This window comes from Cydia strobilella, chromosome 16 (genome assembly GCF_947568885.1).
Source record: "Cydia strobilella chromosome 16, ilCydStro3.1, whole genome shotgun sequence".
NCBI classification, from domain to species: Eukaryota; Metazoa; Arthropoda; class Insecta; order Lepidoptera; family Tortricidae; genus Cydia; species Cydia strobilella.
The window spans coordinates 13,004,401-13,032,287 of NC_086056.1; the positions used below are offsets into that span (position 1 = coordinate 13,004,401).

General features: G+C 46.5%; 2 protein-coding genes across 3 annotated transcripts; one reads left to right on the forward strand and one right to left on the reverse strand.

Moving 5' to 3' along the window:
- The first annotated feature begins 90 nt into the window (after positions 1–90).
- On the forward strand, positions 91–4,320 carry LOC134748439 (1,5-anhydro-D-fructose reductase-like). Of its 2 annotated transcripts, none has more exons than XM_063683223.1 (6): positions 91–403; positions 494–667; positions 1,185–1,388; positions 1,883–2,133; positions 3,505–3,655; positions 3,928–4,320. In XM_063683223.1, the coding sequence occupies exons 1-6, from the start codon at positions 251–253 to the stop codon at positions 4,093–4,095; spliced, it is 1,101 nt and encodes a 366-aa protein (XP_063539293.1). In that variant the 5' UTR covers positions 91–250; the 3' UTR covers positions 4,096–4,320. The 2 variants fall into 2 exon arrangements, with proteins under 2 accessions (XP_063539293.1, XP_063539295.1); XM_063683225.1 differs by having other exon boundaries at positions 93–403; positions 500–667.
- LOC134748440 (DNA replication licensing factor Mcm5) lies at positions 4,210–27,624 on the reverse strand. The gene is made up of 13 exons (XM_063683226.1): positions 27,362–27,624; positions 26,784–26,931; positions 25,884–25,991; positions 24,398–24,570; positions 22,745–22,823; positions 22,021–22,179; positions 20,927–21,164; positions 19,764–19,957; positions 19,084–19,224; positions 17,843–18,019; positions 17,413–17,657; positions 5,576–5,718; positions 4,210–5,278 (listed from the first exon to the last, which is right to left on the reverse strand). Exons 1-13 carry the CDS (start codon positions 27,514–27,516, stop codon positions 5,049–5,051), a joined length of 2,190 nt encoding a protein of 729 aa, XP_063539296.1. The 5' UTR covers positions 27,517–27,624; the 3' UTR covers positions 4,210–5,048.
- Positions 27,625–27,887: the final 263 nt, after the last annotated feature.

Here is a 27,887-nt window from a genome sequence, read left to right on the forward strand (position 1 = left end):
CCAATGCTTTAATCGTTGTCTCAAACAGACCTTTGGTTTTCTCTACCGCGAAATTTGAATTTTATTCTTACGTCACATGGAAAAATCAATATTTTTTCATAGTTTCGGCTTCATAAGTTGGTGGTATTTACTGCATTATAAATAGCTTACACTGGTTGCCTTGATCAGTTTTTGTACGCACACTCTAAATACGCCCTTTTTTGGCTTTGTGCCAAGTTTCAACCCGTCAGACTCACATTGCTAATATTATATGAATCTTGGAACGAAAACACTGCTTGCTATCTTTTCTACTTCTTTCAGGACACCTGTACGCTTCTATTACAACAATATCAGAATAATGCAGACGGTGACCCTATCACAAACAAACGATTCCATGCCAACCATAGGGCTAGGGACTTGGCAGGTTAGAACACTCAAGTATTGGGGCTTTAGTGGCTAAGTACATAAATATTGGTTATATTTATTAAAATGTTGTATATTTATTGGTATGAATTTGCAGGCACCTTCTAATGTAATTGAGCCGACAGTGCTGAAGGCTTTGGAGTTGGGATACAGACACATAGACACTGCCTTTAACTATAACAATGAAGAAGCCATTGGTGCCGCTGTGAACGAATGGATAAATAGTGGAAAAGGGTCTAGGAAGGACTTGTTCATCACAACCAAGGTAATATTATAAATAATAATTATAATTTAACTTTAAAGAATTACTTTCTGGTTTCCAATGTTTCCATATCCCTTTGTGACAAACTTTAATTTATGGTATAATATGTATGTATATCACTTTATTGCATTCTAGCTTTTGCAACCAGTAACAGCAGCTAGAGTAAGTTTAACGCCTTGATAAAGTGTCATAGCAATCATTCAAATTGAGCATAAGCTTAATTGCTTGACATCAATTATCAGGCCATTCATTAAATCTCTCAATTCCACCCCCCTTTTAACTCTCTCTAGGGATGATTTCCGAAAATAAAACTACCCTGTCCTTCCCCAGGACTCAATCTCTATGCCAAATATCAACTAAATTGGTTCAGCGGTTTAAGCGTGAAGAGGTAACACACAGACAGACATACAGACTTTAGCATTAATAATATTAGTATGGATAAACAAGTTTACACAAAAGTTTCTATCTAGTTTAGTTAGTTTAATAAATTATTATTTAATAAAATTGTATTACTTTACAGCTCCCACATGTTGGCAACAGGGCATCAGATGTTAGAAAATTTGTAGAACTGCAACTCACTAAGTTGAACATGGACTACATCGATCTCTACCTTATCCATGTGCCGTTCGCCTTCGTGTGTGACCCGGAGGCTCTCACACCGGTAGTCAACAGCGATGGAGACTATTTGCTGGATGTTACAACTAATCATTGTGAAATATGGAAGGTACAACATTTTATTAAGTACATACATATAATCATTTTCCACTTGCTACGATTCTGACATACCTCTTTCGCTTCCTTCACTTTCATAACATTCCTCATACACGCTCGCCGGTTTAGGGTGCTCTTGACCTGGCCTTTCTTCAGGATTTCCCCGATCTGATCAGAGAAAGTCCACCGAGGTCTGCCCCTTCCAACTCCTGTATCCGTTTTATTAAGTAGGTTTTTTAAGTGGGACTGGGCTGGACATCTGCCGCATGCACTGGGTAAGGTGGGTCAAAATGGTTACTTCGGCTGGCCAGGGTGCAGATAAACCGAAAAGGAGATGTTGGGATCACTTAAAAAGATAAAAGAAAAACATACTTGACACATTCTAGCTGAATGTTGGAAGAATACCTTAAATTAAATAAAGTATTGGATTTCTTCTTGTGTGCCTGGGCTGGGAATTTGAGAAGACCTACTTTAAGATACCTCCTCTAATTAATTCTGCTATTCCAGGTAATGGAAGAATGCCAGCGAGAAGGCCTAATCCGAAACCTAGGCCTCTCCAACTTTAACGAAGACCAAATCAAGAAGATCATGGACAAGGCCTCGGTCCTGCCCCAGGTTCTCCAAGTGGAGCTCCATGCGTCGTTTCAGCAGCAGCAGTTGAGGAAGTTTTGTGCTGTCAATAATATTGTGGTGACGGCCTACGCCCCGCTGGGCAGCCCGGGGGCGAAGGATCACTTCGTGAATAAGTATAAGTATAGGTATGGCCGTAGGGCATGCAATATCGGATGGTTTTCAATTCCGGAACTGATTTTCGATATTGGGTCCTAATTCAGGATATCCGGAACTGGTTCCGGAATTAAGGTTCATAATATTTTTATTAGATTTTTTAATAAAAGCCGGACGAGTCGGACTCGCCCACCCAGGGTTCCGTACTTTTTCTATTTTTATTTTTTATTTGAAGAATTATTTATCGAGAAATATCTTTATATTGAGTAGTGCCGTGTTTGGACCGCTTATTTTAGCACCGTATTACTACTATGGTCACTTTTATTCACTTCAATGACACGGCCGTATTCATTTAGGGAAACTACGGATGCTAGCAAACCATTTGATCAGGGCCTGACTTAGGGTTCTGACCGCCCTAGGCTGACTATGTATATCCCCCCCGCTTGTCTCAACTCAGAGCCGCCGCCGCGCCCCCTTGGTCCTTGCGCCCTACGCTTTGCCTTATTAGCCTGTGGGTAAATCAGGCCCTGCATTTGATGCCCAGTTTTACATAATGTCTAAATATAACGGCTTCGTATCCTAGTAGGTACTGGCTGGCTCTGTTTACGAAGATGAAGATCCTGGGGTTCCGATCTCGGTAAGGGCATTCATTGTGTTTATAACGATGATTCATTTCTGAATTTAGGTTGTTTTCTATGTATTAAAGTATTGAGCTATATCTATTACCTTCATGCATTGCCGACTAGCTTACTAGTGCCCAAAACGTAAGCCTTATTGAGATTAAACCAGTTTATTCCGGCCGAATGTTTTGATTAAGCCAGTTTCGCGTAGGATTCTGGGCAAGTAAATGTATTGCTTTGCTTTGCGACGGCTAATAACACCAGCGTAGTGTAATTTCTTGGAAATTTTTAGTAGTAAACGTATTAAAATCTAATAAAAGTACTTGAATCCAATTCCGGAATTTTCCATATTCAGTGCTCTCATTCCGGAATCATAATAATATTGGAAAATTATTCCAAGATTTCGGAATGCAAGCAATAAGCCGTACACAGATTTGAAATCAAAAGTATCTTTTATATTCAAAAGTTCATCGCCAAGTCAGATGTCTACAGTTTAGGTATAGTCGTACTGTGCCGTAGTTCCCTTTTTTTTTCCTATAATAGTCACAACCAGAAGATAGACTACAGTATCACTAGCTTTCAGGAACATAAGAGAAAACTTTTCTTTTTGTACGAGAGTAGGCCCAAGAAGGTCGGTCCACACAGAAGGAGCCGCCTCGCGAGAAAATTGCCGCGCGAAGAAGCTCGGTTGATAAAGACGTGCCACGTCTACACAGAAAACAGCACGAAAAAAATGTATGAATTTGAGAGTATTTTTTCAAAATGATATATTTTTAATTTCAGCCCCGATGCTTTCCCCGACATTCTTGGGCTCCCAATCGTCCAGGAGATCGCCGATAAACACGGGAAGACTCCGGCGCAGGTGCTGCTACACTTCCTTGTGAAGCAGGACATTGTTGCCATACCGAAGAGCACCAGCGAACATAGATTGAAGGTATAGTATTAGGCTCTCCTCGATATAATAGATAACTAAAAATATCTAACTGCACCGACTTGGCAAGCGGTAGTGTTAGAAGTGCCATAAAATATGACGCACTTCCACACTTTGCCGCTGCAGAGTTAGCTTAGCCAAACTCTCGCCGTCTCTTAACGGACAATTACGCTAGAGTTTGTAATGCGCGCATCTGCTTTTGGTCCCACAGGTTAAGTTTTAGCTGTGAGAGATATTATTTTGTTGTCGAAATATTTATTGCTTTCACTTTGCAGGAAAATATGGAAATATACGACTTCGAACTATCCGAAGAAGACATGAACCGTCTCAAGAAGCTGGACAAAGGTGAAGATGGCCGTATATTTAACTTCCTGTTCTGGAAAGGAGTCGAAAAACATCCTGAATACCCTTTCAAACTCCCACCTCAAGTAATCAAAGAATAACTGAAGATTTTCGAAAACGTAAGAGTCCGATGGCTCAATAAACTAGTCATTTCTACCTCTTCTACAAGGAGACCAGTATTATCGTTCTAGAGGCTGCTAGCTAGTATTTTAGTAATCTCATGTGATCCCGATCAGTATAACTGATGTTAAAGTCTATTAATGCTGTGAGCATGTCTTTGTTTGCCTGTGCATTAGATGCTATTGAATAAAACCAAATTTATAAAATGAGGTGGTTTTATTTCGATTACAAGTAACAAACTTAAAAAATAGATCGGAAAGCGAGTGCGTCATAAAAATACTGATGAAAATCGCAGAACACGGTAACGTTTCTAAAAATTCGTTTATTTATATAATTTATCAAGGAAATTGGACGTATGCGGCTGCGTTTTCATCAGTGATGTAACCAATAGAATTAGAAACACGTCATTTACCAATCCTCTCTGAGCGCAGCTCTACTGGAAACAGCTCAGCGGAGCGAGGTTTCTGTGCATACAAAACAAGGGAAGGATGTGTTGCGAGACGCAAGCAGTGTGGCGCGCGCGCTTCGCTCTCGCCTAGCCACACTCCGCTCGCTTATTTGAAAAGAGCCCGCTACACAGCCTCGCACCGCTCAGCTACCTCGCACATCTCTGGTGGAAACGCAGCCTTATGGAAGGATAGGTGCGTGAGCTCACACAGGCGCTTCCAACATTCCCTTATACTTATCCAAACGAATATAACACAAATGCAGTGGCACGCGGGCACCGCCATTATAATTATGTTCGCCCGGTTCTTTCTAGCTCACGAGCGCGTTCGTAGTCTGCCACAGTGGGTTCCTTACATGAGATGATTTGACGGATTGCAGAGATAGGGACTTCTCTATTTAACCAGGGAAATTCCGCTACCTTCATGTATTTTTAATAGGCACTCTCCAGAAGGGCACTTTTTCCACAAGACAAACAACAAACATACAATCAAGAAAGTCGGTACAGCATTTTCCTCTGCAAGCGATGCTGCAGCTCGCCTCGCCTGATCATGGTGTGGATGACCTTCTGAATGGCGCGCTCCGGGTACTTCTGTCGCAGGAAGTCCTGTATGATGGTCTGTTCCGATACTTGGGAGCCAACTGCGAAGCGTCGCTTGAGCTGCTTCTCGACGCGGGATAGCATCTCGTGGTCTTCTTCTGTCGTGAAGCCTTCAGCACCTGTGATAAAAAGAAGACAATTTGAAACTAACAAGAATGATACGGTTGGTCACATATTTTGAACATTTTTTAAATTTGATAACTGTGCTATTGGTCAAGAGAAAAGTAGTGTATTTTAAAATGTTTACTCCCTAGCTTCAGTCACATAAGACATCTGTAGGGTCGAACGGTTGGCCAGGGATAATTAGTAAGGGCTGAAACCTGCCTCGTTCACGCAAGTTTGGTCGCTAATCGCTGCATCACCATCTTGGCGAGGGATTTAGAACTCTATGTTAACTACATAATGTCGATATTTACCTGCTAAGCTGCCAGTCATGGCCGCATCCAGCGTGGACACCTGGAACAGCCGCAGGGCTTCGGTCACGTGCGCTTCAGTCGCGAATGGCTGTAACTGCATCTTGGCGAGAGATTCAGAGATGCGGACGATGGCTTCAAGTTGTCTGAAAAGGAAATGACTATTGTCAATGAAATATCCACAAAATATAGTCTGATGGCGTTACTCATACACGTCGGTCAAATCTAACAAGCCGTTGATAATCGTTTATCCCTAACTGCAACTTAAACCATCCCACTAACCCGGGGTTAACCAGTTAAACCGGTATCTTTTTTGAAAATTTTTACTACCAACGCGAGGAAAATATTTACTGTAATATATCAAACAAAATCAAATCCAAATGAACATTATTAAATATATATTATTCAAATTCATCATTTGATAGAGTCCATTCTACCAGCCAACATAAGGAAACAACTCAAAATTTGCACTCGATTACTTTGCGAGACATGAGGATAAAATGCAACTTTCTCATTAGTTTTTGAACAATTGTTCGCGTCCGTATACTGCATAGTAACTGCATACAAGGTTTACCAAATTTCACGCTAGATGTCGCTGACCAGACCGGGCAACTAGCTAACGATGTTCTTACAGAGCTTAGGTATAAGGTTTGAAAATTAATTTTAATATATTGGCTTTATTTGTGAGGTTAATGGTTTTATCATTCTATCCCATCCCAAGTAAAGAGCGCCCTTTTTGAAATTAGGAGTACAAACATATGGTCCTTCGAGCCGGATTGTACTGGGCCTTAGTATTTAGTGGTGCGTTCCTGCGTCAAGTGGCAACGGATTGTTGTCGAGGACGCAGTCTCCGAGGGCGGCAGCGGATTGGAGCAGTCGACGGAGTCAGCAGCGCCGTGACCTTGAGTGACGTCACGGTGGATCAACTTGGCGGGAAGATTCAACTAAGGTTCAAGTACTAGTGAAGTGAAGTGTAAGAAGATTTCAAACAGTGAGTACATTTATGTTTATCTGTGCAAAGTGTCATTAATTGGAACTGTCACCTGTCAAAATAATATTGGAAAATAGAACTGTCAAATTTGGACTTAGAAAAATTCATAGACAGAAGACAATTTCAAAGTGTTTAGGACTTAGAATAATTTAAGAAAAAGTGAACCGACGGGGAACCTATGCCCGATTTCATATCGAACATCAGCCAAACACTTAGAAAATTTATGAGCAAAAACAAAAAACACGTAACTTTTCAAGATTTACTGTTTGAGGACTTAGCAAATTTACGTGACTATTTGGGACTTAGAAATTTTATGATAAGTTTGCTGGGACTTGTAAATTTTCAAGATGAGTAGTAAGATGGAAGCTAGTGTCAATTTTCAAACAGATCAAAGTATTCGTATTACCAAGGCTTTCAGTAATTACAAAAAGTCTCCGAAGGAGCGGATTACCATCTCATACGTTGAAACCAGACTTGAAAGCTTAGAAAAAATATGGGATCAGTTTTCACGTATGCATATGCAGATACTGATGTTGCCAGAGCAAGATATGTTACAAGACACTGCATACATAAAAGACGATGTGTATGATGCAACCAACGAGTCATATATGGATTACAAGTGCGAACTTAAGAACGCTTTGAGCAAGTTAAAGGCAACACCCAGCAATGATAGTCCCATGTTGTCAACTACAGCATCAACGTCAAAATCGAGTCATGTGAAGCTCCCTAAGATCACGATTCCAACTTTTTCGGGAAAGTATGAGGAGTGGATGGGATTCCGGGATTTGTTCACTTCACTCATCCACAAAAATCAGGACATCGATGACATCCAGAAGCTTCACTACCTCAAGGCGCATTTGACAGGCGAAGCTGAACAGCTTCTTAGACACATACCCATTTCTAGTGAAAGTTATGACCAGTGTTGGACCCAGTTAGAGAATCGCTATAATAATAAGCAATATTTGGCGAATTGCATATTAAAAAGATTTTTTGCACAAAAGCCTCTTTTGACTGAGTCTGCCACTGATATTAAGCATATGTTAGATTGTACCACGGAAACGTTGAATGCATTGTCTGGTCTCAAAATTGATACAAGCACTTGGGATATTATTATCATTTACATTGTTAGTCATAAATTGGATCCAGAAAGTCGGAAAAACTGGGAATGTAAAGTAAGCGAATCTGTATCTCTGTCTGAAGAGTTACCGACACTGGAACAATTTAAAGACTTTTTGCAAACAAGATATCATTCTTTGGAATTTTTGGAACCAAAACCGGGATTCACCCAAAAACCTAAATATGTAAATAACAATTACAAGGGAAATTTTAGTCAGGTCAAGGGCAATCAGGTGCAAAGGGTTAGTAATCTGCATATCTCCAACAATGTATCTTGTAATTACTGTAAAGGTGAGCATAGGATAATACATTGCAAAGATTTCAATGCTTTAGATGTCGATGTTAAGCGTAATTTTGTTCAAACCAACGGGATGTGTTTCAACTGTTTGGGTAATAATCACTCTGCCAGATATTGTAAACTGACAACAAATTGTCAAATCTGTAACAGGCGACATCACTCGCTGCTACATCAAAAAGGGGACACTCAAGCAAATGAAGGCAAGGTGCCATCAGCTAGTCAAACGGTGGCACACGTTCACACACAGGAACTCACAAATCCATCGTTGGAAGCTACACCGGGAACCAGTGTTTCAAATCACTTCTTAAATGAAGTCTCTCAGCATGGGTTACTGGCTACCGCTGTTGTAAAAGCCAAAATGTGGGAAAAGGAAGAATATCATCTAATAAGGGCACTAATAGATCCGGGTTCAGAAGTGTCATTCATCACCTCAGCGACAGTTCAGTTACTCGGGTTAAAACAAACTCCAGCTAAGGTTACAGTGACAGGATTGAGAGGTCAGCTGATTACAGTGCTGAAGTCTACGGTTCAAGTTACAATAGCACCGCGCTCTGACACTAGCAGTGCCATTGAAGTCACAGCATATGTAGTAGACAAAGTTACCTCGAATCAACCTTCTGCAAAGGTATCTATTACATCCTGGCCTGAGTTGCAAAGTGTCGAGCTCGCAGATCCTGAGTATCACACTCCAAATAAAATAGACATGTTGTTAGGAGCAAAGGTCTATGCTCGGATCATTCAACCAGGTTTATTCAAATCTCCCCAGGAGACTACGGTGGCACAAAAGACGTCTCTGGGATGGATTTTATGTGGTGAAATAGGTTTACAGGCGAACATCTCCTGCAAGCTGGTCAGCATGCACACTCAGGTGGAACAGTTGCTGAGGTCCTTTTGGGAACTTGAATCAGAACCTAGCAACAAACAACGGATCTTAACACCTGAAGAACAAAGATGTGAGGAGATATACGAAGCAACTACTACACGGGATGAGAACGGTCGATACGTTGTTAGATTACCGTTCAGGGATGAGCAACCAGCCTGTGTAGATGGTGGGTCCAGAGAGATAGCGTTGCGAAGATTCCACTCTCTGGAAAGGAAACTTCAAACCGATGAGCGCCTGCAAACAGAATACACAAAGGTGTTCCATGAATATAGGGATTTAAATCACATGGAACCTTTGTCAGAACAAGAATCTAAGGAAAAAGGATTTTACTTACCTTACCATGCTGTTGTGCGTGACGACCGGGAAACTACAAAGGTTCGTATAGTTTTCGATGCGTCTTGCAAGGGCACAAACGGGGTGTCCTTAAACAGCGACCTTATGGTGGGTCCTACGTTGCAGTCAGAGTTGAGGCACATAATCATGCGTTGGCGAATGCATCCAGTTGTCTTCATTGCCGACATCGTCAAGATGTACCGGCAAGTATTAGTCGATGAAAGAGACACTAAGTACCAACGCATCCTGTGGAGAGAGAACAACAATGAAAGGGTAAAGGAATACAAGTTAAATAGAGTTACCTTTGGGGTCTCATCAGCTCCATACCTAGCTGTCAAAACGTTGATTCAATTAGCCTTGGATGAGGGTGCAGACTTCCCTCTTGCAGCTAGTCGGATACGTCAGGATTTCTACATGGACGACCTGATGTCTGGTTGTCAATCCGAGCAAGAAGCAGTAGAGATCTACCACCAGATGAAGACGCTATTAAGCAAAGGAGGCTTCGAACTTCAAAAGTGGTCAAGCAATAGTAAAGCTGTGTTAGATGAAATTCGAGAAAGCACAGCAGGGAAAGAAGAGCAAAAAAAAATAGAAATGAAGCAAGAAGCGGTAAATAAAATATTAGGACTTACCTGGGATCGACATCGGGACGAATTTGCTTATACAGTTCAGCTACCTCCACCAACAGCACCTGTAACTAAAAGAAAGGTTACATCAGACATTGCGAAACTATATGATCCTCTTGGATGGATAGCACCTAGCATCGTAAGAGCGAAAATATTCATTCAAAGGCTCTGGTTGGCTGGTATCGAATGGGATCAAGAGCTACCGTCTCCACTGCTTGAGGAATGGTTGAACTATAGGGAAGAATTGTCACAGCTCACCAAATTCAGACTTCCTCGCTGGTCAAATCACAGAACTGATGCCATGTTAGTTGAACTACATGGGTTCAGTGATGCGTCGAACGATGCATATGCCGCGGTGGTGTATTTACGCGTTATTGATGCAGAAGGGTTGATACGCGTCAGTCTGGTGTCATGCAAAACGAAGGTTTCGCCAATTAAGCAAATTTCAATTCCTCGACTGGAATTATGCGGTGCGGTATTACTAGCTAAGGTATTAGTTGAAGTTTCTGAGGTGCTAGACGTGGAAAAATCGAATATACATGCATGGACAGACTCGGAGGTAGTATTAGCGTGGTTAAGCAGTCACCCAAGCAGATGGAAGACTTTTATAGGGAACAGATGTTCAGAGATCTTGACAGCCACTAGTCGGAGCCAATGGTCGCACGTAAAGTCAGAGCAGAACCCGGCCGATTGTGCATCAAGAGGGATCTCAGCATCTGAATTAAGTAACTTTGAACTCTGGCTAACCGGACCAGCTTGGCTGAAACAAGAAGTGATTAACTACAAAACATCAAAGACAGTCAATACTCACCTAGAAGAAAGGAAAATACATACTCACTTGGAAACTGTGGTAACTGAATCGGATGGTGAAGATCCTATGTGGTCGAAGTATTCTTCACTCACGAAGATGTTGAGAGTTGTTGCATACTGCCGAAGATTCCTGAAAAATAAAAGAAAAAATCATACCTACTTGCTGAAAGTTGAGTTAGACGAAGCTTTAGCAATCATGGTAAAAAAGAGTCAGCAACAAGCATATGCGGAAGAAATAGAGGAAATCAAAAAAGGTAGACTAAAGAAGAAAGGCCAACTTACCTCGTTTACTCCACAGCTCGACGATTTCGGAATAATTCGTGTTGGTGGGCGGCTCCAGAGCGCGGACATGGCCTACGATCAAAAACATCCAATGTTGTTGCCGAAATCAGCGTGGTTGACTCAGCTTATCATTCGGGATGCACATTTCCAGACTTTACATGGAGGAGCACCGCTAATGGTTAATTACATTAGGGCTAAATTCTGTATACCAGGTCTCAAGAACTTAGCTAAAACACATGTCAGGAAATGTATTCCATGTGTTCGTAACGCAGCCATCATTCGGAACCAATTAATGGGGCAATTACCCTCGCCTAGGGTGAACATAGCAAGACCGTTTGTACATAGTGGGGTAGATTACGCCGGGCCCATCAATATACGTGTTTCCAAGGGTAGGGGAAACAAGTCATACAAAGGGTATATTTGCCTATTTGTATGCATGGCTACCAAAGCCGTTCATATAGAAGCAGTTAGTGACCTATCAACTGCCGGATTTCTCGCTGCATTCAAAAGGTTTGTCGCGAGACGAGGTTACTGCAGCGACCTCTATAGTGATAACGGGTCTAATTTCGTGGGTGCGGCCAAGGAACTTCAATATCTGTTCAATGCAGAAAGGTCAAGTTTAGTTCCCGAGCTGGCTGACTGGATGGCCTCCAACGGGACTCAATGGCATTTTATACCTCCTTACGCCCCCAACTTTGGAGGACTTTGGGAGGCAGGGATAAAATCCTGTAAATTTCATCTCAAACGCGTAATTGGGAATGCCACACTCACATTTGAAGAGACCAGTACGGTTCTATCGCAGATTGAGGCGTGCCTGAATTCAAGGCCACTGTGGCGCATTGATGACAATGGAGAATCTCTTCCGTTAACACCAGGTCATTTCCTAGTGGGAGAACCTCTGATTGTAGCACCAGATCAGTGTTATGACCAAGTACCAATTTCGCCATTACGTAGATGGCAATTATGCCAACGTATGATGCAGGATTTCTGGCGGCGCTGGTCTCAAGAGTATTTAAATCAGTACCTACAAAGGCACAAGTGGACTCAGCAAACTCCAGAACCTAAGATAGGCGATGTAGTTCTAGTGAAAGAGCCTGATTTACCACCGGCTAGATGGCTCCTCGGTCAAGTGGTTGAAACACATCCAGGTTTGGACAGGGTAACGCGAGTTGTTACTCTTAGATCAAAAAATAGTCTTATAAAAAGACCTACTTCGAGAATTTGTGTTTTGCCATTAGCCGATTAAATGTTAACTATATTTAAGTTAAATTTATGTTGAAAGCAATATTTCTGTTAAAGATATAATATTTCTCTGAAAGTTATAAGTTTATTTGTTATTCTGTATTATGTTAAGAACAGTTGTTCTTGGTGGGCGGCATGTTCGCGTCCGTATACTGCATAGTAACTGCATACAAGGTTTACCAAATTTCACGCTAGATGTCGCTGACCAGACCGGGCAACTAGCTAACGATGTTCTTACAGAGCTTAGGTATAAGGTTTGAAAATTAATTTTAATATATTGGCTTTATTTGTGAGGTTAATGGTTTTATCATTCTATCCCATCCCAAGTAAAGAGCGCCCTTTTTGAAATTAGGAGTACAAACAACAATCAAGAGCCTTTACCGGCCGGGGTGGTGAAAAGGTTTAGACATCGCACTTAAACGTTAAGAGGGCAGATGCCATGTTTGAGAATATCCATCAATTAGGAGTTTAATTTTGAGCAAAATGGAGCCATCGAGGGGGTTCAAGCTTCGCCACGGGGAGGGTCATATAGAAGTTACCGGACGGTGATAGGTATGGACAGGCGTTTGTCGGCCTGCCGCTCCTGCTGCAGCGCGCCCGTGCGCATGAGCACGTAGCGCGCCTGCAGGCGCTCGGCGGCCGCAGCGCGCGCGGCAGTACGCGGCGTACTCACCGGACGGTGATGGGTATAGACAGGCGTTTGTCGGCCTGCCGCTCCTGCTGCAGCGCGCCCGTGCGCATGAGCACGTAGCGCGCCTGCAGGCGCTCGGCGGCCGCAGCGCGCGCGGCAGTACGCGGCGTACTCACCGGACGGTGATGGGTATAGACAGGCGTTTGTCGGCCTGCCGCTCCTGCTGCAGCGCGCCCGTGCGCATGAGCACGTAGCGCGCCTGCAGGCGCTCGGCGGCCGCAGCGCGCGCGGCAGTACGCGGCGTACTCACCGGACGGTGATGGGTATGGAGAGGCGCTTGTCGGCCTGCCGCTCCTGCTGCAGCGCGCCCGTGCGCATGAGCACGTAGCGCGCCTGCAGGCGCTCGGCGGCCGCAGCGCGCGCGGCAGTACGCGGCGTACTCACCGGACGGTGATGGGTATAGACAGGCGTTTGTCGGCCTGCCGCTCCTGCTGCAGCGCGCCCGTGCGCATGAGCACGTAGCGCGCCTGCAGGCGCTCGGCGGCCGCAGCGCGCGCGGCAGTACGCGGCGTACTCACCGGACGGTGATGGGTATAGACAGGCGTTTGTCGGCCTGCCGCTCCTGCTGCAGCGCGCCCGTGCGCATGAGCACGTAGCGCGCCTGCAGGCGCTCGGCGGCCGCAGCGCGCGCGGCAGTACGCGGCGTACTCACCGGACGGTGATGGGTATAGACAGGCGTTTGTCGGCCTGCCGCTCCTGCTGCAGCGCGCCCGTGCGCATGAGCACGTAGCGCGCCTGCAGGCGCTCGGCGGCCGCAGCGCGCGCGGCAGTACGCGGCGTACTCACCGGACGGTGATGGGTATAGACAGGCGTTTGTCGGCCTGCCGCTCCTGCTGCAGCGCGCCCGTGCGCATGAGCACGTAGCGCGCCTGCAGGCGCTCGGCGGCCGCAGCGCGCGCGGCAGTACGCGGCGTACTCACCGGACGGTGATGGGTATAGACAGGCGTTTGTCGGCCTGCCGCTCCTGCTGCAGCGCGCCCGTGCGCATGAGCACGTAGCGCGCCTGCAGGCGCTCGGCGGCCGCAGCGCGCGCGGCAGTACGCGGCGTACTCACCGGACGGTGATGGGTATAGACAGGCGTTTGTCGGCCTGCCGCTCCTGCTGCAGCGCGCCCGTGCGCATGAGCACGTAGCGCGCCTGCAGGCGCTCGGCGGCCGCAGCGCGCGCGGCAGTACGCGGCGTACTCACCGGACGGTGATGGGTATAGACAGGCGTTTGTCGGCCTGCCGCTCCTGCTGCAGCGCGCCCGTGCGCATGAGCACGTAGCGCGCCTGCAGGCGCTCGGCGGCCGCAGCGCGCGCGGCAGTACGCGGCGTACTCACCGGACGGTGATGGGTATAGACAGGCGTTTGTCGGCCTGCCGCTCCTGCTGCAGCGCGCCCGTGCGCATGAGCACGTAGCGCGCCTGCAGGCGCTCGGCGGCCGCAGCGCGCGCGGCAGTACGCGGCGTACTCACCGGACGGTGATGGGTATAGACAGGCGTTTGTCGGCCTGCCGCTCCTGCTGCAGCGCGCCCGTGCGCATGAGCACGTAGCGCGCCTGCAGGCGCTCGGCGGCCGCAGCGCGCGCGGCGTACTCACCGGACGGTGATGGGTATAGACAGGCGTTTGTCGGCCTGCCGCTCCTGCTGCAGCGCGCCCGTGCGCATGAGCACGTAGCGCGCCTGCAGGCGCTCGGCGGCCGCAGCGCGCGCGGCAGTACGCGGCGTACTCACCGGACGGTGATGGGTATAGACAGGCGTTTGTCGGCCTGCCGCTCCTGCTGCAGCGCGCCCGTGCGCATGAGCACGTAGCGCGCCTGCAGGCGCTCGGCGGCCGCAGCGCGCGCGGCAGTACGCGGCGTACTCACCGGACGGTGATGGGTATAGACAGGCGTTTGTCGGCCTGCCGCTCCTGCTGCAGCGCGCCCGTGCGCATGAGCACGTAGCGCGCCTGCAGGCGCTCGGCGGCCGCAGCGCGCGCGGCAGTACGCGGCGTACTCACCGGACGGTGATGGGTATAGACAGGCGTTTGTCGGCCTGCCGCTCCTGCTGCAGCGCGCCCGTGCGCATGAGCACGTAGCGCGCCTGCAGGCGCTCGGCGGCCGCAGCGCGCGCGGCAGTACGCGGCGTACTCACCGGACGGTGATGGGTATAGACAGGCGTTTGTCGGCCTGCCGCTCCTGCTGCAGCGCGCCCGTGCGCATGAGCACGTAGCGCGCCTGCAGGCGCTCGGCGGCCGCAGCGCGCGCGGCAGTACGCGGCGTACTCACCGGACGGTGATGGGTATAGACAGGCGTTTGTCGGCCTGCCGCTCCTGCTGCAGCGCGCCCGTGCGCATGAGCACGTAGCGCGCCTGCAGGCGCTCGGCGGCCGCAGCGCGCGCGGCAGTACGCGGCGTACTCACCGGACGGTGATGGGTATAGACAGGCGTTTGTCGGCCTGCCGCTCCTGCTGCAGCGCGCCCGTGCGCATGAGCACGTAGCGCGCCTGCAGGCGCTCGGCGGCCGCAGCGCGCGCGGCAGTACGCGGCGTACTCACCGGACGGTGATGGGTATAGACAGGCGTTTGTCGGCCTGCCGCTCCTGCTGCAGCGCGCCCGTGCGCATGAGCACGTAGCGCGCCTGCAGGCGCTCGGCGGCCGCAGCGCGCGCGGCAGTACGCGGCGTACTCACCGGACGGTGATGGGTATAGACAGGCGTTTGTCGGCCTGCCGCTCCTGCTGCAGCGCGCCCGTGCGCATGAGCACGTAGCGCGCCTGCAGGCGCTCGGCGGCCGCAGCGCGCGCGGCAGTACGCGGCGTACTCACCGGACGGTGATGGGTATAGACAGGCGTTTGTCGGCCTGCCGCTCCTGCTGCAGCGCGCCCGTGCGCATGAGCACGTAGCGCGCCTGCAGGCGCTCGGCGGCCGCAGCGCGCGCGGCAGTACGCGGCGTACTCACCGGACGGTGATGGGTATAGACAGGCGTTTGTCGGCCTGCCGCTCCTGCTGCAGCGCGCCCGTGCGCATGAGCACGTAGCGCGCCTGCAGGCGCTCGGCGGCCGCAGCGCGCGCGGCAGTACGCGGCGTACTCACCGGACGGTGATGGGTATAGACAGGCGTTTGTCGGCCTGCCGCTCCTGCTGCAGCGCGCCCGTGCGCATGAGCACGTAGCGCGCCTGCAGGCGCTCGGCGGCCGCAGCGCGCGCGGCAGTACGCGGCGTACTCACCGGACGGTGATGGGTATAGACAGGCGTTTGTCGGCCTGCCGCTCCTGCTGCAGCGCGCCCGTGCGCATGAGCACGTAGCGCGCCTGCAGGCGCTCGGCGGCCGCGGCGGCCAGGCGCGGGCCGCAGCGCGCGCGGCAGTACGCGGCGTACTCACCGGACGGTGATGGGTATAGACAGGCGTTTGTCGGCCTGCCGCTCCTGCTGCAGCGCGCCCGTGCGCATGAGCACGTAGCGCGCCTGCAGGCGCTCGGCGGCCGCAGCGCGCGCGGCAGTACGCGGCGTACTCACCGGACGGTGATGGGTATAGACAGGCGTTTGTCGGCCTGCCGCTCCTGCTGCAGCGCGCCCGTGCGCATGAGCACGTAGCGCGCCTGCAGGCGCTCGGCGGCCGCAGCGCGCGCGGCAGTACGCGGCGTACTCACCGGACGGTGATGGGTATAGACAGGCGTTTGTCGGCCTGCCGCTCCTGCTGCAGCGCGCCCGTGCGCATGAGCACGTAGCGCGCCTGCAGGCGCTCGGCGGCCGCAGCGCGCGCGGCAGTACGCGGCGTACTCACCGGACGGTGATGGGTATAGACAGGCGTTTGTCGGCCTGCCGCTCCTGCTGCAGCGCGCCCGTGCGCATGAGCACGTAGCGCGCCTGCAGGCGCTCGGCGGCCGCAGCGCGCGCGGCAGTACGCGGCGTACTCACCGGACGGTGATGGGTATAGACAGGCGTTTGTCGGCCTGCCGCTCCTGCTGCAGCGCGCCCGTGCGCATGAGCACGTAGCGCGCCTGCAGGCGCTCGGCGGCCGCAGCGCGCGCGGCAGTACGCGGCGTACTCACCGGACGGTGATGGGTATAGACAGGCGTTTGTCGGCCTGCCGCTCCTGCTGCAGCGCGCCCGTGCGCATGAGCACGTAGCGCGCCTGCAGGCGCTCGGCGGCCGCGGCGGCCAGGCGCGGGCCGCAGCGCGCGCGGCAGTACGCGGCGTACTCACCGGACGGTGATGGGTATAGACAGGCGTTTGTCGGCCTGCCGCTCCTGCTGCAGCGCGCCCGTGCGCATGAGCACGTAGCGCGCCTGCAGGCGCTCGGCGGCCGCAGCGCGCGCGGCAGTACGCGGCGTACTCACCGGACGGTGATGGGTATAGACAGGCGTTTGTCGGCCTGCCGCTCCTGCTGCAGCGCGCCCGTGCGCATGAGCACGTAGCGCGCCTGCAGGCGCTCGGCGGCCGCAGCGCGCGCGGCAGTACGCGGCGTACTCACCGGACGGTGATGGGTATAGACAGGCGTTTGTCGGCCTGCCGCTCCTGCTGCAGCGCGCCCGTGCGCATGAGCACGTAGCGCGCCTGCAGGCGCTCGGCGGCCGCAGCGCGCGCGGCAGTACGCGGCGTACTCACCGGACGGTGATGGGTATAGACAGGCGTTTGTCGGCCTGCCGCTCCTGCTGCAGCGCGCCCGTGCGCATGAGCACGTAGCGCGCCTGCAGGCGCTCGGCGGCCGCGGCGGCCAGGCGCGGGCCGCAGCGCGCGCGGCAGTACGCGGCATAGCGCCGCAGCAGTGCTAGCGGCAGCTCGCCCGAGGCCGCCGAGCGCTCGGCGCTGTCGCCGCCCATGTGCACGGAGATTATGTGCTTCGCGAGCGTCTGGAAATATTCATAATGGTCGATTCTCGCTCCGCAACGTCTTAGTACAATTTAAACACGTCCCAGTATGTAAATTAGCATTTTGTACAATCGTGATATAATAGAGAGCTTTTCGGTCGAGTACCGTGTTTAGGCCCCGAAGCTTGCCGAGTGGCCTTATGAAGGTCCGAGCGATGAATACTTACGATATCTCGGTTCTGGTCGTGCTCGTCCTTCACGATAAAAATCATGTCGAAACGCGACAGGATGGTGGGCATGAAGTCGATGTTGTCGTCGGCCTTCGTGTCGTCCCACCGACCGAATACCGAGTTGGCGGCCGCCAGCACGGAACAGCGGGAGTTTAGAGTTGTGGTGATGCCCGCCTGTGAATAAACAGGACAATGTTAGGAGCCCCTCGATGTGCTCACTAGCGCCGCTGCTTAATAATTGTGATTGAAAAGGTACTTAAATACAAAATACAGTACGTAGCGCCCCCCTTTTTTAAATATCTATCGTTAAATTTAAATAATCACAATTATTAGGCAGCGGCGCTAGTGAGCACGTCGATGGGCTCTTAATCTTTTGGACGCCAATGATCGATATATACGCACCGTAGGTTCAACGCCAAAGACCGATTAATCGGTCATAGACTACAGGGCAACATAGACCTACATGCATATGCATAAAGTTCAATTTCAGTTTTGACACTTCGGTGACGTGGCGTCTGGATGACTGGTTTTGTGTTTGACACGGTGTCGAAAAGGTTAATCCACCAGGAACCGAGCCAAAACAGGAATGGGAATACCGATCTTCGCCTTCGTCTACCAATTCCCCATAACATAATTGATTATAATATAAATGGATTGAAAGGAAATGCAGCAAAAGTAACTGGCTGTTTGGTATACTTTTTTGATGAAACTACTCAGCTGATTATGATGCAATATGTAATTGTAGCAAAGATAAGTAATAGGATATACACAGATCTGCCATCCATCCAAATTTTGTTCTAGGTAAGACCCCAAGTCGTGCTATGTGACTTATTTAGTAACTTATTGACGTCAGAAGTTTATTTGATGTCAAATCAAATAAGCGGTAAGAGCGTGCGACTTTCAATCCGGAGGTCGCGGGTTCGAACCGCGCCTCCTACCAACAACCTTTCGGTGAAGGAAAACATCGTGAGGAAACCGGACTAATAAGGTCTAGTCTGGGTTTGAAGGTCAGATGGCAGTCGCTTTCGTATAAACTAGTGTCTACGTCAACTCTTGGGATTAGTTGTCAAGCGGACCCTAGGCTTCCATGAGCCGTGGCGAAAATGCCGGGATAACGCGACGAAGAAGATGGCGACGCGGTCATGTTCCCGCATTTTGTCGAACTCTATACAGACAACGTCCCTTGCATTAAACGTTAAATAAGGACCGCCATAGATGTATGTATAGGTTGAACCTACCTTGGCGATGGAGATGGTCTGCTGTTCCATAGCCTCGTGTATGGCGACGCGGTCGTCTTCCCGCATCTTGTCGAACTCGTCGATACAGACTACACCGCCGTCGGCGAGCACCATGGCACCGCCTTCCATCACGAAATTGCGCTAAACAAAACATTCAATATTATCAATGTTTGCGTAACATTTGTTGGAAAATTGGAAATATTGCGTTTGATGAATAAATGGTTTTTTTTTAAATGGTAAACTTGGTACAATGGTTTATGCCTTATGGCATTAACTGGGTAGCAGCGTACAAAAACAAGTGCGAGTCGGGCTCGCGCACGATGGGTTCCGTACCATTACGCAAAAAACGGCAAAAAAAACATGTTTGTTGTATGGGAGACCCACTTAAATATTTATTTTATTCTGTTTTTAGTTATTTGTTGTTATAGCGGCAACAGAATTACATCATCTATGAAAATTTCAACTGTCTAGCTATCACGGTTCATGAGATACAGCCTGGTGACAAACGGACAGCCAGACAGACAGCAGAGTCTTAGTAATAAGGCCCCGTTTTTACCCTTTGGGTATACGGAACCCTAACCTTAGTGTAATTGATACTCACCAAAAAAACGGTAATGAGAGGAAAGAAAGTTCGAAATTTTACTTATTACTATCCCGGCGTCTAGTAACAAGATGCTCACACTGCCCGGGTCCCTGATGACAGAAGCCGTGAGCCCGGCCGCACTGGAGCCCTTGCCGGACGTGTACACGCCGATGGGCGACACCTTCTCCACGAACTTGAGGAGCTGGGACTTGGCCGTGCCGGGGTCGCCGAGCAGGAGGATGTTGATGTCGCCGCGCCGCGTCAGCCCGTCTGGGAGTCGCTTACGGGCACCTGTTAGTCATTAATAGTACATTATGATACAAGTGTGCTAAGTTGGTCATTACACACGAGGCGATATTGTGCGCGCGAGCTGTAAGCGAGCGCGCAATAAGAAAGCCGATGTGTGTAATGACCAATGCACACGCGTTTCATACGACGTTTTTCAACACACTTGCGAGAAAAAAAGATACTCATATTAATCAAATTTGAATAGTTAAAACAGTTAGTATTGTGTGTTGCATCTGTCATACTCGTACTGCCGGCCGCCCCTCGCCCCGGCCGCGGGCGGCGCGGCGGGCGGGCCGGCCGGGCCGCGCACCGCGCAGGCGCGAGGAGCGCGCCGGTGCCCGCCAGTCTGACCAATTAAAGAAGGCTCCCTTTCCATGCATATTATTAGCAATCAGTTACCTTCTTAACTCAGTCGGATAATATAATGAAAAAGCACGAGTGGAATAATACACTGAAAGAGCACGCGTGTTTCATATCTAGGATTATGAGCCAAAAATCGGTGGAATAAAAACGTCGTTTTGAGCAAGTGTGTTGAAAAGGATATTACGAGTCTTTTGTATAGGCTAACTCACAATCCATAATCACGGTTTTACAAAGGTTTTGCGCCAAGTACATGATAACGGTTTGGAAATTTAACCGGTTTCCGAGCCTTGATTACGACCACTTTGCGGGCAGTTAGGAAAACCTACGCAGCTAGATGTCGATACAATTCCTCGCCAGTCTGTGACCGAGTCCAAGAGGGTAATGTCACGCTCGAAGCGTCAGGATAAATAGTAGGTACAGTAAAGTAAACCTGCGGTCTCCGTAAATTTTAACTATTTATGTGACGCTCAAATAAGTGTTCAGGAATCATACCTAGTACCTCTCTTTTTTCAGGAATTATACATGTTTCTACTTTTATACACTGCCGTATATTTTCCAGATCCTGCATTAAGTCGCTATTAAGATTACCTATAGGCCTCGTTTACACACCTCCAAACAGAAGACAAGCAATCGCCTTCTTCATATCGACAACCCCGAACACACTTGGTGCTATGGACATGGAGATCCTGTCGTAGATGTCCGGTGAAGCGGCGAGGCGCCGGAAGTGTTCCTCCTCGTCGGCGGTGAAGGGCAGCAGGCCGGCGGCGGCGCCCTCGGCGGCGGCGAGCCCCACGGCGCGCAGGTACGACGAGCGCACGCCCACGCTCTTGTCGCCGCGCCCTTCCCTCTGTGGAAATGGTTCGAGAGGTGTTCGTGTAAGGTCTGAGTGGACGCCGAGTTGGGCTTGCAGCGGGGTGGGGCATGGGGGGTGGGGCGTGCGGCGTGCATGGTAAACAAATACAAACGTACAGGAGCGGCCTTAGTGCACGCTGCTCACATCACTTGTGACTCTTGTGAGCCCGACGCCACGCTGCACGCTCCGTTTCGAGCGTGCACTCAGGCGGTACACAGTGTTATCACTTTTACTTTTCAATTTCATGTCCGTTTCTCAACATGACAGTTTGAACAGATGGTGGTTTTTCAGAAGCGCAAGAGTGGTTCTTCCCTAGAGGTGGCGAGTGTGGGAGGGGGTTATTTTTTATGCGTAGGTAATAAAATTATATTATTACGAGAGTCAGATTGTGCCTTCAATAGAATTGCGTTTACTTTACAAACCGTTTTGACTTTTAACAAAACCCGTCCCCGGCAAGTTCGGCCGAATTGCACCTTCCCATACAAACGTGATTCCGCTCTCATTTTAAAACTACGTGTTGGATTGTAATAAAACTTTGCACATACAATGACATGATGTATATCTAGGTCTGAAATTAGTTTATATAGCTCCAGTTTATAAAACAAACGAAATAGAGTAAAAACAAGTTTTGTATGAAAAACTTAAATTCACTGTATTGTTTTAACTATGGTATCTGAGCTACATAAACTAATTACAGACATAGATATACCTTATTCTATTGTAAGTACAGTTTCAGAGTAAACTAGATACTAGTTTTAAAATGAGAGCGTAACTACGGTTTTATGGAGAACCGAGCTTGCCGGGGACCCTTAAGGAGCACTGGTCCCATCTTTTTTCCTTTGTTACTTACTCCTTGCTTTGCTATCTTCTTGATGGAGTAGATGCCAAGAACTTGGACCCTAGCGCCCGGCGCCACGCGCTCACAGAGCACGCGCTCGCAGTACACCGAGAGGTGGCGCGGCATCTCGCCCTGCGGGATGCTTTCTGGTGCTTCTTGTAGTTTCAACACCTATTGAAAGAGTTGATACTTAATTCTATTCCGGTTACTGCATATAAAATTACAAATTGTTTCAATACTAGCGCAACCTAGAAAATTTACTTGTCAAATATTTTAAACCGTTTATCGTACAAGTAACTACCATTACTGCATCGTGACGATAATAATCGCTACTAAAGTACCATACAAAGCTGCGGCAGGTAAAGCACATCATAGGTACATAATAAAAGTACACGATAATGCTTGCAAACTAATTGAAAGGGAAGGTGGTGGCTGATGTCTGTGCCAAAAAGGCACAAAGGTATTTGTTGATATAGCGGCAACAGAAATACATCATCTGTGAAAATTTCAACTGTGTAGCTATCACGGTTCATGAAATACAGCCTGGTGACAGACAGACAGACGGACAGTGGAGTCATAGTAATAGGGTCCTCTTTTTACCCTTTGGGTAGGGAACCCTAAAAAACACTGGAAAAAATGATACATAAAAAAACGGTCTAGTTGATAACCTCCTCCTTTTTGAAGTCGGTTGAAAAGGAAGTGCACGCGATTAAGACCCGTTTCTGTTTAAATTTACCTGATAATCAATGCATTTGCATTTGTCTGGAATGATGAAATAAGGATCCAATGGACACTTGGGACGACCAGCCTGCTCCCTAAAAATAAATAAAGACTGTTTAATGGGAATTGTCTTAAACATACATTAAACATATCATATAATATTGAACAAGCAATATCCGAAATTAAACTATCGTGAGCCATATTTCAAAATACGAGGCGGGCAGCGCGGTTAGTGCACGGAGTACAGCCGCCGCGGACACTCGTGCCTGACGAAGGACTCCCAACGAGTCCAAAACATGTCGCCAAAAGCGGCTACAAATACAAGTGAATGAAACCGTAGTGAACTAAATATTTTGAAACAAGCAATATTACAAGAATCAGGAGACAAACTATGACAAAATTTAAAAATAATTGAGCCTTTTCATTTGAAGTGCCAAACTTGACGATATAATATATTCCAAGTGGACCGTTTTCAACCCTTTAAAAAAAATACCTCACCCTTAATGATTAAAATCTGTACGAGAAAAAGTGTGTTTGGAGGTTCAGCCCTGTACTGCACCATCACTTTTAAATGTAAAGTATTAGAATTAGAATTGTTTATTGCACTCATATTAGTATGCAGTTCTTAAAACTATTTTCCTTTTTTATTGTGGGACGTACCACATTATTACAATCTATAAATTGTATATACAGATGTCAACCACAATGAAAAAATCAACGATGATCAACTCTGGTCAACGTGGGACTCGAACCCACATCCTTGGATTGCCGGTCCAATGCGTTACCAATTGCGCAATTGGTAATGCATTGGACCGGCAATCCAAGGATGTGGGTTCGAGTCCCACGTTGACCAGAGTTGATCATCGTTGATTTTTTCATTGTGATTGACATCTGTATATACAATTTATAGATATTTAATACAGTTCCACATGAACCCTGTAAGGGTATAGCAATATACTTAACACTAACTTATGAGATAACATGCATCATAGCAAAGATAGATATAACTCCGTAATAGATTGATACAGTCTAAGGAAAAAACGTGCCTCGAAAATCACGAAAATTTGATTTTCGATCAGATGGCGCCACTAGTTTTGGCCTACACTCGTATAGAGGGCGTTGACTGTTTCGTTTGTTATTTATAATTTTAACGCATACCAGTGAAAGAACATAGGTCAAAATCATATAAAAATAATTAATGCAAATAAAAAAATCATTTATCCATATTTAAATACATTTTATCGTATTTTTATAAATATTTATTTTTAGTTTTAAAGTGTGTCGACAGATGGCAGTGAATTTACTGGGGTTACAAAATTTACTATGACAGTACCGCTCTAGTATAAGTTACTCTATGATCATAGGCATAAGCCAATTCCTAAAGACTAGTGTATAATTTATAATGGTCACTCTTGTAACCTTTTTTTCAAACTTTTATCAGTGCCGGATTATAGAATTAGGGTATTAGAAGAAAGTCTTCCTATCTTATTCCAACTAGTACTTAATCTAATAAGAAAAGAATCACAATGAATACACAACACAATATAGTGTAATTTTTATCCTGAAATAAATAAATTTAAATCTAATCTAAATCACACTCAATCACTTTAAACACAGTGGCAGAAAAAAATCCCTATGAAAAAAAAAAAAGATCTTATCAATAACTTACGTGTTACATTTCCTAGGCATGACATAACCCTCCAAGCCAGGCTTGACGGGAAGATTAGGGATGACGTTGCGGCATGAGCGGCACTGGATGGAGATTTTCGTGGCCTTCGCTTTGATGCCTGATGCGGATATCACTATGCCGGGGATCTTCACCAGACGGGAGACGGTTTCTGACTAAAAAAGAGAGGAATTTATTTGATTGGTGATGAGAAACTAAATTTCATTTTGCAAGTGTGGCAAATCTATTCCTCTATACTGTCCTATTCTCTAAACTTTTTTTAACCCTTAAATGCATAGTGATGTATGTATGCACACAACTAAAACATTTAATTTTATACATTATGTAGCCACCGTGCAGGTCTTGACAACTTAAATAAAGCTTCGATTTGAAGTAAACTAATGTAATCTTCCAAATATACTGGTTTACAACAGTATAGTTGCCCAAAACAGTCAAAAGGCTGATAAAAGAGCTATTTAGCGAAATTTGGCGATTTAGGGTCGGCAACGCGCATGTAATATCTCTGGTGTTGCAGGCGTCCATAGGCTACGGTGACTGCTTACCATCAGGCGGGCCGTATGCTTGTTTGCCACCGTCGTGGTATAAAAAAATAATTGAACAGTAAAAGGTATAAATTTAAGTGCCTCTAGTTGGCCGCGATACAAAATATGTGGAGTGCTCCTATTGGTGCTTTAAAAAAGCCTCCGAATCTATTTTATTTTGATCGTAAATTAATACACTTTCCGTTGTTTTATTCAAATTTGCGCAGTAAAAAAAATTACATTTCTTTTAAGACGAAATGGCGGAAAATTTGGAAAAGTTGATGATTTCTAGCATGTAATTTAGGCGGTATTTTTGGGGTTTGCAATTATTTATATTTAAAATCTTTATTATAGGTATAATTATAAATAGTATAAATTTGTAATGGTAGTAAGATTTTTTATCTTTTACCAATAATTGTATAAATTTACATAAATAATGATTTACCCTATGTAAATTCTAACACTGGTTTAGCAGTGAAAATCGATGTTTTAATTTTTTTATTATTTTTCCCAGAATCAGTAAACAATAATGTAAGACATATATTATTTTCAAGCAAAAAAAAAAATCATGCATTTAACGGTTAAGAAACGAGCTTGGCTTTCCCTTTCTACCAGAATTTAGCAATTTCTTTCAGACTCATCCAACAAAATAATGCATGTTTATGTTATAGTAAAATTAATTATTTTTTTGTTTTAATTTATTTATTTAAAAAAAATATACTTATGTCTAGGTATACAAAAGTTTCTCCAAACTGTAGACAGTTTGTTGGCAAATAGTGCGCTCTCAATTATATTATAAGTAAGTATTTTTATGTGTTATATCTACTGAGTACAGTACAAACTGTACATGTATACTATACTTAGGTTAAGTTTAATCTAAATTATGTTATGTTTAGATGGGAGTTATTGGTCCGGTCGGAACTGGGTAATGGTATGAGTAAACTTACTTTCAGCTCCCTCAGATTGGATGTGTGTGCATCAGAAGAGAGAAGCACTTGTATGTCTTCAACTGTCTCCTCTCCCACAGGTCGCGGAGCTGTCAGCTCATCTGCCAACTGAAGATTATATTTTGGTTTAAAATGGCAAAAAATTATGAGTATGTGTAGGATGTAGATGGGTGGTAATTGTGGTAAACCGAAAATATATAGGTATTTGTTAAAAATTAAATTCCAGACACAAATTTTTACTACCAACTGGACTTACTTTAGAGATCTACTGATTCAGACAAATCTATTAAACCTAAAAACTATTTTGTTGCAGCGTTTTTATACAAAGGTCCCATGGCCACATTATATATACATCATCATTCATCAGACAAACTTGACAGTATCATAAGACTGTCCAAAGTTAAATAGATTAGTTGTTTTTGTATCACACAATGTAAAAACTAATATAGGGAATGTTTATTTTAACACTCAGCATAACACAAGTATGAGATTAAACATTTTTTTTAAATGAAGTACCTATTATAGGTGTTCAACAAAACAAGAGGTGACTAAATTCATACTTTTTAGGGTTCCATACCCAAAGGGTAAAAACGGGACCCTATTACTAAGACTCCGCTGTCCATCTGTCTGTCTGTCACCAGGCCGTATCTCATAAACCGCGATAGCTAGACAGTTGAAATTTTCACAGATGATGTATATCTGTCGCTGCTATAACAACAAATACTAAAAAGCACGGAACCCTCAGTGCGCAAGTCCGACTCGCACTTGGCCGGTCTTTTTTTAAATCCATGTACAAGGAAACTATTAGAAAAAAAAAATCCCTGCACAAGATAGGTTAATGGATGGTACACTTATCTCTGTTCTTTATTGATACTTTAAGTAATAGTTTACAAGACTTACCTCTTTAGCAGCCTCTTCTAAAATTGGAAGATGTTCGCTAGGCTTCTTGTACAGTTTCTCAGCAAGAACTTCATCAAAACTTGATAAATCCTCTATATTTATTTCAACCCAATATTTGCTCAGGTTGTAATTACGTTTAAGAGCATCTCTGTAAAGAGAAAAAAACCTTTTATTAACACCACAGTAGAAATTATTAATAAAGACCATTAACGCACCTGTACTGGATATAAATAGCTAAAACTCAAATCAGCATCAGGCTGCCTGTTTCTATCCACGATTTCTCAGATATATGCTAGATTAAAGAGGGAGGAGGGTCTTCGTGTCCCAGTGAAAAAATGAAAATGAAAAATGATTTATTTATGTATCAAAAATGCAGCTTATTACATAGTGTCATATCTACTTCAAGGTGTCCAACTAAACAACGCGATTCCCATCAAAATATCCGTAGTATTTGTTCTCTTTATCAATAGTTAATGGAACGGAACTGATATCAACAGCTCTGGTATTTACATAAGGAAGCCACGAATAAACCTGATGTTGACATTGTATATAATTGTGTTGGGTTAATGCGTTGTTACCTGTATTTGTAGTTGAAATTTCCAACATGAAACTGGCGAATGAATTCTTTGAACTTCTTCTTTACACCTTGTAGGTTAACTTGGTCTTGAGATTCATTATCCTCGACTCCAAAGTTGTCGGAGAAGAAAACACCGGGATCATCGAATCCTTCCATTTTATTTGATTATTGTTTATAATAACCGACTTAGTTTAATTTTATAATTATGTGAGTCTAAATTACAAAGCACATTAAGCACAACACAACAACGCCGCAAACAGCAGTTTTGGCGCGTAACTACTATGACATTGACATTGACAGCAGCGCAAGCGCCAGGCGCTGCGTCGGGTTAACAGCTTACAAAAATCAAATCCCCAAATATTAAAGTAAAGCCTGACCAGGAATATATGATCACGCGCCATGTTGCGGAATTTCATTGGAACTAAATTTTTCATACTAAACTGAACTGTCATGAGAATAACAGCGCCCTCTTGACAATGATCATATATTTCTGGTCGGGCTTTATGTCAGATAAACGTCAGTCCATA

Coding starts and splice junctions, on each gene's coding strand:
- LOC134748439 (XM_063683223.1), top strand. CDS start 251: ATGAATCTTGGAACGAAAACACTGCTTGCTATCTTTTCTACTTCTTTC. Junction 404..493: donor TAGGGCTAGGGACTTGGCAG/GTTAGAACACTC, acceptor ATTGGTATGAAT/TTGCAGGCACCTTCTAATGT. Junction 668..1,184: donor ACTTGTTCATCACAACCAAG/GTAATATTATAA, acceptor ATTACTTTACAG/CTCCCACATGTTGGCAACAG.
- LOC134748440 (XM_063683226.1), bottom strand. CDS start 27,516: ATGGAAGGATTCGATGATCCCGGTGTTTTCTTCTCCGACAACTTTGGA. Junction 24,571..25,883: donor CCAATCTGAGGGAGCTGAAA/GTAAGTTTACTC, acceptor TCTCTTTTTTAG/TCAGAAACCGTCTCCCGTCT. Junction 18,020..19,083: donor AGACCATCTCCATCGCCAAG/GTAGGTTCAACC, acceptor GTTTATTCACAG/GCGGGCATCACCACAACTCT.